Source organism: Vicugna pacos, chromosome 14, assembly GCF_048564905.1.
Source record: "Vicugna pacos chromosome 14, VicPac4, whole genome shotgun sequence".
NCBI classification, from domain to species: domain Eukaryota; kingdom Metazoa; phylum Chordata; class Mammalia; order Artiodactyla; family Camelidae; genus Vicugna; species Vicugna pacos.
The window spans coordinates 93,636-105,421 of record NC_133000.1 but is presented as its reverse complement, the minus strand read 5'-3'; the positions used below and the strand labels follow the sequence as shown (position 1 = coordinate 105,421).

Genomic DNA, 11,786 nt, shown 5'->3' with positions numbered 1-11,786 from the left:
TGCTGCAGGGAGACTCGGCCTCAGACACTAAACGTCCCAGGTGCAGACCCCCTGGGGAGGATGGAGGGCAGCTCAGAGCTTGGGTTCAAAGAACATGTCAGGCCCCAAATCCATCACCGCCCCTCTCTCCCCACGCCATGCTCAAGGACTCTGAAAGGCCTGGTTTCCTGAAGCACATAATGCTTTGAAGATACCAGACAATCAATAATATACTCGAAACATTTAATGAAAATCAAGATCGCTTTCCATGTTGTTCACGAGAGTGTGGAGGGAACAGTGAGGGAGGTTCTCCAGGAAGGGGCGCTTCTGTCTCAGGTGGGCTGTGCGTGAAGTGTTTCAAGCTGCCCCAGAAAGAGACAGGAAGCTTGCACTCTGGGCTGCTAATGCCATCTTAGCCTGAAATACATAACAGCAACAATAAAACAATATTTCAATAGGGAACATTTATGAAGTGCTGTGTCAAAGCTCCCTAGAGAGTTTACGTATATTTGCTCATCTAACCCTCAGACAACACCAAGCTAAGTATTATTACTAAAACCGACAGACAGAACAAGGAAGAGGGTGTCAGAGGCTACACTTACTGGACGTTTACTCTACTCAGGTCATTGCACTAAGAAAGTAACTTGTAACATCTCATTTCATCCTGCCGTGACCGAGTGATTTACACATCATTGTCCTACAGATGAGGAACACCTCAACCAGGAAGTGGCAGAGCCAGCTGTGAGCAGCTCCTCCCTGGGGAAGAGGGAACCTGGGTCCTCGTGCCCCTCCAGGGAGTTTTAATTTGGTCCCTTCCTCCTCTGTGCATGACATGCAAATGTCCTCGCCAGGGTTGGGCAGCAGTCTCACCTCTGCAACAGGTCATGGCCCTCCGGGTGAAGCTGAGTGCAGGTAAGCCTGCTCTGCAGTGATTAAGGGGGTGGAGGGGATGACTTTGAATCAGTCCTCTGAGCTTCCTGATACCAGAGCAGAGCTTGGAAAACTGGGGGCCGGCTGGGAGGCTGGGCTGTCAACACGAGGAAGGAAGGAATGCAGGGCGGGACTGGGCAGAGCTGCAAGTTCTGGGGCCGACCCTCCTGCACGGGGACAGACAGGTGGGCCAGGCTGGGCGCGCCTCCAAGACGGAAATGCTGTGGTGTTTTCCCCAGAGACACTGCCCGCGCTGGGGAAACAACAGGCCCTCTTCACAAAAGTGGCAGAGACCCAGAGCTTCACCCGAGAGGCAGGGCTAGGGCTGGGACTGCGCAGAGCCGGCTGAGAGTCTCAGCTCAGACGTGATTCACAGGCACACAGGCCCTTTGAGAAGGGAGAAGTCCTGCCAACCAAATCCTGCGTGGAGGCAGCATGGGACGTGGAGAAAAGGCGCCTTCCAGGAGTACCTTATTTTCTCGGTTCAGATTTCTTAAACTAACTTCCTATGAGTGTCCGGCGAGATGGCAGGGCTCTTCTGACGGACCCGACGGGCGTTCTGAGGTGGGGTGGACGGCACTGGCCAGCTTCTCACTTGTCTGGGTCGGTGGCACATTATTGAGAAAAGTCCACAGTCATGCAGATGTACCATTGCAAGTTCCCAAAGTTTAGATGTGTCTTGGTTTGGGATCAGGAAATTTCAAAATTAGGGCAGGAGAGTTATTTTGGAGTCTATGTTAAGATATACTAACTTAGCAGTTGAAGCGAAGACTTTGGTGACATCCAACGATTTGTATGTTGACAGTTAACGTCTTTGAATGTACTTTTTTACTTTTCAGTTTTAGAAGCAGTTAAGGACGCACACGGAGGAAGTGAAAGTCAGTCCCTGTAGAGGATTTGACGTGGGCCCAGGGAGAACGTGGGGCTTCTGTGGTGCGTGCCTTGGAACCCGCTAGCCTGGGAAAATCCGAGGCACCTCCCTTTGGGACTCTGGGTGTGTGCGGGGCTGCCATCACTAACCACGTGCAGATTTCAGAAGCTGGTGAAACCATCGTTGGGTGTCACTACAATGCGGTGGTGAACACCGTGGGCTTTGTTGTCAGACAGACCTGGGTCTGAACATGAACCCTGTTGCTTAGCAGTGCCTGCAGGTCACTGTGTCTCATCTGTAGAATTGATTGGTGCCACCTCCCTCGTGGGTCCTGTGATCTTTGGAGCACTCGGCCCAGCCTCTGGCATTTAGAAAGCACGGGCTAAGGGATGGGGACAACCTTTGGTGGCTGCCATGGCTGTGTCTGTGCCCAGACTCGGGGACGACAGGGGTCCCGGGGGCTCTGCATCCAGTGCCCATGCTGCCCGAACCCCAGGCTCACCTACTTGCCTAGCAGCTCAGACTCAGGAATAAATGAGATTCATGCCCCCTGACACTCTCAGCCTTTGTACCCCTAGACCACATTCTCCTGTGACCTCGACTCCCAGTGAGGCCACTCATAGCATCCTGGGCCGCTCCCCTGCAGCCTGCTGGACGTGCAGGGCATGGTTCCCTAGAATAAGAAGCTGCCTTCACAAGATCCCTGGCGGTTCTCCTGCACGTGGAGTTTGTGATGTGCTGAACCCCCTGCTGCTCTGCCCTCTTAGGGGCTCACTGTCTTCTGGGCCCAGGAGACCCCATCCTGCAGCCCCAACCTTCCCACCCTATCCACAGGGACCTCTGTAGCAGGGCCCTCGCTGTCACTGGCGCAGGGACCAGTCCAGGCCCAGCATCATGGAAACAGACTAGCTGCTCCCTCTTCTGGTTCCCTTCTGTGAATGAAGGCTGGTCTCCATTTGCTAAATGTCTGGCTGCTCTGATGGTTGACTTGGGACCCATGTGAGGTGGCCTTGGGCTCAAGTCTGGGTGGACACAGCTCCTACTCCAGGCAGCTGTTTCCAGGCTGATCCTCCAGACCCATGTGGGACCACATGGACACATGCTCGCCTTCGGCCTTGGTCTGCCCTGAACCATGCACCTGACATGAGTTCAGACACACACACACACATCTGGGCTGTGTTTAGGTGTTTGCTGGTGGTGGAAATGGGATTTCTAGGTCATTTGGGGTCAGTTGTGTCAATCTCAGAGGCCGCTGGGAAGCAGTTTGGATAGAGATCTACGTGGAAGCAGTGGGGAGACACATGGTTGGTGCTTTTTTATTACCTGAGTGGGGAGTGACTATCCTGTGTCCTGGCCCAGGGACTGCTGCTACTAAAGGGATGGGCGTCACTCGCCTCCGTGGAGGAAGGTGAGCATTTCTGAGCGGGTCATACCAGCCAGAGAAGCAGAAGCCAGCGGGCAGTCTGCAGAGCTGCCTCTTGGCCCACGCCCACCAGTGAGGACTGGGCAGGGACTCTGGCCCCTGTGGCAGCTCCTCCCTCCCTCATGACCTGGAGCCCCGGGTTGTAGGGTCTCACAGGTAGTGAGCTCCCTACTGGCGTATTTGGGGCAGGACAGGGGGTGTCCGTTCCTCTGGGCCCCACGTGAGCTGTGGCCCCTGGGGTGCCCGGCCTGGAGCACAGCTCTAAATGCCGGGGTCCAGGTGTAGCTCAGTCTGGCTGCGAGGGCCCAGAGCTTTGGCTCAACACTGGCCATCAGAAGAGGCTGACGCAGCTCTGTGCGCTGGCCTGGCAGCTGCAGCACAGGCCGGCCCTAGGGCCAAGGGGCAGTGGCCCGGGAGAAGAGGGGAGCCCCAGGAGCCCAGGACACTCTCCACCCTGCTTGCCTCTGTGGTTTCCTCTTCCTAAGTGATTCTGCCCTGAAACTTCTGGCCGATACCTGGCACGCTCTTTTGTCTCCTCTCTCTCTTTCCAGCCACCTAACTAGTCTGCAATGCTCTCCCTTCTCCCTGCTCCTTTCCAACCATCCCAGCCCCAGCCCTCCGTGAAGCTGTCCCTCGCCTCCGAGCACCTTCCTAGCTTGCCCACAAGGTTGGCCCTGAGTCAGTGCAGGCTCCCGCGAGCTGGCGTGGCCCTGACGTGGCTGTGAGGTCTCAGGGTCAGTGTCCTCCACAAGGTCAGTTATACTCATGCAGCACTTCTGGGTCACCCACTGCCCCATGCGTGAGGAGCAGTGTGGGGTGTGTGTGTGTGAGATACATGTTCTGCCGTAAGGAACTCAGTCTGGAAGGGAGGACAAAGTATGGCACAGGGAGTAAAATAGGAGTCAGAGCCCACGAGGGTGAGAGGAGGGGTGAGTGAGAAAGGGGTGGGGTGAGTGGCCTCCAGGGCAGGTCACAGAGGGTGAAGAGAATTTTGTCACTGAACCAGGTTTGCCTGCAAGCCAAACACTGTGAGCTGAGGTTTGCAGCAGGGAAAGGGTTCATTTTCAAGGCAGCCGAGTGAGGAGAGGGAGGATGAACCTCAGCTCTGCCTCCCTGAAGACCAGGGGCTTGAGATGCTCATGGGATAAAGAAGCAGGGTGGGCTGAGGCGGGGGAAAGGGGACTGGAGGCAGAGAAAAGATGAGGTAATTGGTGTTCTGCACAGGCCCAGTTTTAGGGTCGGTCATCCCAACCAGTCTTAGCCAGTCTGAACTAGGCGGGAGCTGACTCCAGATTTCTGGGAGACAGCTCGAGCCCCCCTTACTGTAGTAACTCATACATCAGAAGCCTGAGCTACAGGGCAGTTAAGAAGTCTGGTGACATGTCACCTGGGCCACGGGAAGCTCGGAGGGCGTGCAGCTAGAGAAGGAACAACAACAGCAGAAGAGACTCAGTAAAGGCGGGGCCGCCTGTCCTTGTCTGCTGCTCCGGAAGGCACACTCAGCTCCTGTTAACTGTGGGGCATGGTCCCAGTGCAGCTGAGTGACGGGGCTGCCCCAGAGTAGGGCTGCTTGAGCACAGGCATGGGGCAGGAAGTGCCGGCTGCCCGGGAGGCAGGGCCTGTCTCTGGCCTCCAGGAGGTCCTGGCTCCCAGAGGGGAGCAGGGTCCGGTGGGCTCCCACAAGGACTCAGCTGTGACGGGAGGTGGGGGTGGAAGCTCTGGGCTGGGGCTGCACCTGAGTTCTCATAGTCCCCACCCCAGACACCTCTCACCCCTGAAGCCAGGGCTCCAAGTGAAGCACAGAGGCTCAATGGACAGAGTTAGTGATGGGAACGCATGCTGATTTTCCAGCCTCACCCCAAAGGATCCCAGACAGAAATCAGCACAAGCCGAGGTCCAGGCTTTGAAAGGAATCTGGGTGTTACCGGGGAGCATGCCATGAAGCCCAGCACACACTCTGGGCCGGGCAGTCCCCCAGAGCCCACCCCTTCCTGCCAGCAGTGAGCAGAGGAGCCGTGTCTGCGTGGAGAAGGCCCCGTGGCCCCTGTGTGACTCACGTCTCCCCAGGCGGGGCCGGCTGCCATCTGCCACCTGGAGGAGCAGGGACAGCTCCCACTCCAGGTCTTCTGCCCTCTGGGCCAGGCAGGCTCTCCTGGCCTCCAGTGTCAGGGCCTGGTCACTGTTCAGGGCCCAGGTTCCCAGGTTCTCTCTGCCGGGGCCTCCGGCCTCTGCTGGGTCGGGTCTGTGTTCCTGCCACACAGGAGGGCCGGTTCTGGGAAGCACCTGAAAAGACACAAATGGAAGAGGAGTCAGCCTGCGCAGCGTGCTGAGTTCACTCTGCCCTGAGCCCACCCGCGACCCCGCGTGGCCCTGTCACCGACACTCTGACGACACCCACCCCAACTCGATGCCCACAAGTTACATCCAGGGACTGGCCTTCCGCTTACGAAGAAGGACATAGTGTCCCCTGAGTTTATGTGGCCATATTCATGCACAATAACAACTAATTACTGCATTACACGGTCGTCACGTTTAATAACTTGCAGCAATTGTTAAACAGTTTAATCTTTTTATGGCCCCTCAGCTCATGCTGGTTTTCCTTCCTTAACACAAGGGATATTTATGTCATATCTCCTGAGGCATGAACACTCCCTGGTACTTTATTCTCACCAAATAAGTGTAAACTTAGATTCTCCGTACAACTTGTGCTGGGTCCCTGCACCTGGCTGCCGCACACTGGAGCTGATGCCACAGCTTCCCTGAGGAGCCACCCCTCAGCTAAGCGTGACCCCTTTGGAAGGGGTCTGGATGAAGCTCAGGGACGGAATGGTAGACACGCTGGGAAGAGGATAATATCAGAGGCTGGCGCCTGCATTTGGGTTTCTCGGGGGGACCTGCTGTGGGGTTCAGGGACACTTCAGAGCCAGAGGAAGACACAGCTCCTGCAGCCCCTCTGGGAAGGATGTCTGTGCTCTTCGTGGCTGTGACAAGGCCCTCTGTTCCTTGTTTACACACAAGATAAAACTTCCCTCAGTTGTTTGTGAGCTTAGGTGCCCTTTCTTGTGGTTTTGTCTTAAGAGGTCAGATTGATGAAGAATTGATTTTCCAGACATCCCCCCCACCCCAAACATCAAGGCTCAGGCACACGCTCTGCTCCAAGCAGAACCCTCTGTATTCAGGGAGCACCTCAGCTCCTGGGCCCCCAACTCCTAGGGCCACTGTGCAGGTGGGCCACTCCCCGGTTGTGAAGAGGGAGTCCTTGGTGAACAAGGTTTCTCGGTGCTGACGCCCACTCCGGGAAGCCTGGTGAGAAGCGATGCCTGACCGTGCCCTCCACCGCCCAGGACATTGCCGGCCCTAGCAGCTCAGCAAGGCAGGAGCCAGGGTGACAGAAGGGAGGTGCTGGGCATGGGTGCAAAGGTCAGGGGGGCTCCAGACCCTCAGGTCAAGAGAAACAGTATTTTAATGCAGTATTAAAGATCAAACTGGCAAACTGAGGCCCACAAGCTGGCCGCCTGCTTTAGTAAATACAGTTTTACGGAGTGCAGGGCAGGCACGGCTGAAGCATCACTTCTGTCTCATGCCTCTGTCCCCCTGCCGTCCCTGTGTCTAGCCCTCCAGAGACCTGAGTTGGGCTAGGGTGCGGTGCAGGTGTGGGGGGCACCCTTGCTCCAGAGCCACGGCTGCTGGTCAGGCTGCATCTGGAAGAGCTGTTTCCATCGCTCGCTCTGCAGGTGCCCTTCCCCAGTCTTTCCAGGACATCCGTTTCCTGAGACACCTGCAAACGCACGGTGACTGTGCCTCCCGGACCCTGGATGCAGCCCTTAGCCCTCCTGGGGTAGGCTGCCGTCTGCCAAAGAGAACAGGCAAAGCTGGCCCTTGGCTGGTGGGCTTTCTGGTCAGAGCTGGTTGTTTTGGTCTGAACTGCTTTCTGTGGAAGGGGCTGTGACTCCGTGGGGCCCACGCCATGAGACTCAGCCGTCTGCGGACACCTTAAGAGCTGAGACTCACCACAAACCTGTTGCCTTCCCTTGGCGACAGCTGGCCCGGCCTGGCCTCGTCTTTCTGGAGCACTAAGGCTTGAGCAGTGAGCTGGAAGAACTCCTCATTCAGCTCATCCAGGTTGTCTTCCACCTGCCGTATCTTTCTCTAGAAATAAGTGACACAGGGTCTTCATTACTTTCACTTTTATTCTAATTTCATTAAAAATTCGTGAAGCTTCTGCTCTGCGACAGGCTGTGGCATCAGTGCTGGACATAGAGAGTTGAAGTCAAGTCTGGTCTCCAAGGGCTCAGTGCCTAAAGGAAAGTAGACCCAGACCTACAGTCCAGTCTGGCGAAAGCTGTTGTGGAGGGACACACAGGGGCTACAGGAGCAAGAAGCAGGACACCTGAAACAGGCAGGCGTGATCACAGAGAGCTTTCTGGAAGAGGAGAGACATCTCAGCTGAATCTTAACAATGGATAGGGATTAACTGGGTGGACAATGGGAGAAGGGCATGCTAGGCGAAGGGAACTGCATGTGTGGAAACACAGAGACACAAGATTGCACAGGGAACATTCATCCAACTGTCAGTTCATCCATGCATGCATGCATCCATCCCTGCATCATCCACCTATCCATCCATCCACTCATAAGTAAAGGAAGATTTATTGAGCACCCAGTATGTATCAAGCCAATGGTTGGTTCTGGGACTCAATTAGTGAACATCCACAGGGTCAAGATGGCAGACACAGAACAAGGAATTATCAGCGACCAGTGTTACCTGAGGGGATGTTCAGGTTGCTGTGGGAAATGGTCAAAATTCAGTTAGTGATAGCATGGAATTTGTTTGGAAAAGCAGAAGGAGGTGATGCAGGAGATATAAGGACAGCAGGCTGCAAAGGGTCTTGTGTGCCAGTCTTGGCTCCAATGGCAGAGACTTCTTGTTAATTTTGCGGGAGTGTCAGCATTTCCAGATGAAGAACTGCTTGTTTCAGACACTCTTATGGACAGAGATGATCATGTGACTGAGTTTTGGCCAAGCAGATATAAAAGGAAATTGCTGAGGGAATGGATTCTAGAAAACCTTTTACAAGAGAGAGCTGCCTCAGTTACCCTTTTACCTTCCTGCCTTTCTAGTGCCTGTCATATGACTGGACGTGACCGTGAAGATGAAGTCATGGCCGGGGTCACAAAGCAGAGCCATGGAGGCAAGGGTCAAGTTTGTAGACCATCATGGATGCTGATGGCTTTGCTTTGAATGTGGTAAATTTAAGCTACCTGCAGGGCATCCCATGAGTTCACACAGCAACCGATGCAAGGTGGACTCAGCTGTCATGAAAAGCCCACCTCTTGCTCCGCATATGAAATGCCAGATAAAATGCAAACACAAATGCAGAGCCACAGCTGAATGGAAACTCTTTTGATGCCGAAGGTGAAGACACAGACTGGGGTAGGAGAGAGCTGAAGGCTCCTCCTTGGAGGCCAAGGCATTAACTCCCACTTTGGGCAGATGTTGAGGCCGTGAAGACATTTATGGTAGAAACTGAGTCAAGCGTGGGTGGAAGTGGCTGAAATATCCCTCCCAGTCACCTTTCCCCCAAACCTGTGTTTGACTTCTGTCTCCCAGAGTCACACCACGGTGTGCAGGTAACAAGCAGGGCTGAGTGGTGGCGCAGCTGGATGGCACAGATCTCAGAGCAGGCGATGGAGCACGTGGTGGCCCGGAGCACCCCTGACGTGAACGGCCCCCGTCACAGAGCCCGGGTCCTACCTGCAGCCCAGGAAAGGCTCCAGTCCTGCGTCCACGTCCCCGGCTCTCAGCGTCTGTTCCTTTGGCGTCACCCTGGGGGAGCCGCCCAGGTCCTGACTGCTGCTGGGGGCTGGGAAGAGGGGGGATGAGAGGCGGGCTCTCAGGCCTCCGCTGCCCAGTAACACTTGGTTCTGCCCGAACCAGAACAGAAGAGACACCGGCCGCTTTTGAAACCTCTGTGGGCGTCTGAGGTTAGAGAAAGACGAGCTTTTAATGAGAAGGAGGAACCGGCAAGCCCTTAGGTCCCCTGTGGCCGGGCTAGCGGACCCTTGCAGCCTTCCTTACCCAGCAGTCCGGTGACTTCCCAGTGATGGGAGCAGAACATGCCAGCTGACACGTGCCAGCTGAGGTACTGATGTTTTTGAGGTGAAGCCAAGTGAGAAGCAGCAGATGCAAGAAAAGCTCTGTGCGCCCCCTAGTTGCCTAAAAACAGGACTCACATTCTGAAGGTCCCCGCCTCCCCTCTACCAGGAAGGCCTGCAGTTAATCACTGGAGACAACTCTAGATCCTTACCAGCCCAGAGATGTCACCAAAACGTAGGTAAAAACCTTGCCAAAACTAGCCCCCTCCACCATCAGTTTCCCATGTATTTACTTTCCCACAATTGGCCGCCCTAGAACTCAAAGTCCTTTTCTTTTATCTTGTTATGTCTCTAAGGATGGACTGTTCTCTTGTCAGGACGCTGTGCACGCTGCACCCCTTGCGTTGCTCGGCGCCCTGTGCTGCTGCACCAGGGCACACACGCGTGAGTGAGCTTCGGCTTGCTTTCCTCTGGTTGCTCTTTGTCGGTCTAACTTACAGGACCCATGTGGAGAACTGAGATGGGCAGGGGAAAAGGCTTTTTCCCTTCCCCATGTCACTGGCTATGCCCCGCCCAAGGCCACAGGCTCCGTGCTGTGCTCCTTCTGTGCCCGGAAGCTGCTCTGCTGACCCGCGGGGCTGCACGTACCTGCTCGCCCTTCCTGCACCTCCCTCACTGTGCTCTCCTCGAAGTTTCCCTCTAGAATGTGCCAGCTGCTTCCTGCTGGGACCCTGTCAGTGCACGACTGTACTCTTCAGAGTCCCCTTGTGTCACTCAGTTCCAGATCTCAGTTTCTATACTTTGAAATGAGACGGCTGGACTCATCAGGGAGCCCTCGGGCCTGGGGGACTGGTCTCAGTTCATGAGTCAAACCTGAGCTCTCTCACCTCCATCTTTGCCAAAGCTGTTCTCCAGGAAGACCCTTCCCCAACCCGCTCCTGATTAGGACTCCACCCTTCGTTTAAAGCCCACCCCACCTTTCCTGGTTCTCACAGGCTCCTTTAACCTCTAGAATCTCTTGCTGTAGTCACTTGTTCTTCCTGGCCCCTTCATCAAAGGCAGCAACCAATGTTTGTCGAAGGGAATGATCCTCAGGTTGAAGCCATACAGCTGGCTGGGAGGTGTCCTCTCAAGGTCTGCAGTGTTCGGGGCAGAGCCCAGGCTAGAATCCTGATTCCTGAGTCGCCTTTCCTTTGTGTGGCCACTCTTCCTGGAGTCTCGACCCTCCAAGAGCCCCAGGCCCCCGCTAATTTAGCAGGAGGGTTCAGACTTTTCTCCCCTTTCCTGTAGGAGACTTCAGTTGTTTGTGTGAGCTTTCTGGGCACCTTAAATCAGGAAACCAACAGGAGCGATGTCTGTGGGAGGAAGGACTGTTGTGGTTTGGTGGGGGGAATCAGAGGAGAGGTCTGTGCGGAGCGGGCACTGAAATCCCAGCCCTGTCACGTGCCGAACACGCCTCCCTGAGCTCTGGCTCACCCTGAAAGGAGCGCAAGCATGGGATCCGCTTCACAGGGTTGCTGTGAGGATAAGTTAGAGAGCAGATAAAGTGCTTGTCTCAGGACCAGGAACTACAAGTCAGTGACAGCACGTTTGCTAGTCAGAGGCAGTGCAGGGAAGGACAGACGGCGTGTCTGAACACCTGGACAGAAATCGCACTGGCACAAGCAAACTGACCAGCTCAGCCTCTTGCTGAGCTCGGGGAAGAACAGAGACTGGAGGCTACACCTGGCGGGAGGCTGGATCAGAGGAGGAGGGTCAGAGGAGGCGGGTGGGAACATGAAGGGTGGGGACAACCTCAGTAAATGAAGGAGTTCTGATGAGTACTCAGACCAGCAACGCTTTGGCAAACAGGGTGGCCACAACAATGGGGGGTTACCACGGCCAGGGGCCCCCAGACTTGTAGCTGGATTAGAGGGGTTAAGACTCTAAATCAGGCTCCGGTTATGAAGAATGAGAGTCTCGTTGCCAGGGAGCTTAGGGGGCCAACACCTGTCCCCTACCTTGGGCCTTGGTGCTTCTCATCCGAGGGCAGAGGCCGGGGCTTCAGGAGCACTTCACCCACCAGTTGAGGGTCTCGCTGACGAGCAGAGAGAGGCTGTTCACCAACCTGACCAGAGGCCTTGGAAGAAGAGACACTCCTGTAACTTCCCTCCAGCTCTGGGCTCAGAAAAGAACAGCAATGGACCAGGACATCACAGCTAAATTGACCTGGACTCATGTGCGGATCTGAGCTTGGGACTCCGTGTCTCTGAGTAGCCTGGCCGCTGACTGTCTGGTGCTCTTGGGGGCCCTGGGCACCTGCCCAGGAGCAGTTAAGACCCGACTTGGGTCATGGCCTCCCTCATCTAGGTCCCAGGCCCCTTGGGGACACTTGTTGCCATCATGGGCTCTGCCCTCTGCCCTGGGGGTGTCCCGGAGGGGGGACCCCTGCACAGAGGCCCTCTGAGTCCTCCTTCCCGCAGACACACTGCTCTCAGGGCGGGATCT

At 55.6% G+C, this 11,786-nt stretch overlaps 1 protein-coding gene across 1 annotated transcript in view; it reads right to left on the bottom strand.

The window, feature by feature from the left end:
- Positions 1–231: 231 nt before the first annotated feature.
- Positions 232–11,786, bottom strand: part of LOC116279249 (uncharacterized) — a 51,170-nt gene continuing 39,615 nt past the window's right edge. The window contains exons 29-33 of the mRNA XM_072975910.1: positions 11,300–11,418; positions 8,959–9,067; positions 7,215–7,352; positions 5,261–5,486; positions 232–396 (exon numbers count right to left, since the gene is read on the bottom strand). Coding sequence (XP_072832011.1) covers positions 392–396; positions 5,261–5,486; positions 7,215–7,352; positions 8,959–9,067; positions 11,300–11,418 — 597 coding nt within the window. The 3' untranslated portion in view covers positions 232–391. The remainder of the gene's footprint in view (positions 397–5,260; positions 5,487–7,214; positions 7,353–8,958; positions 9,068–11,299; positions 11,419–11,786) is intronic.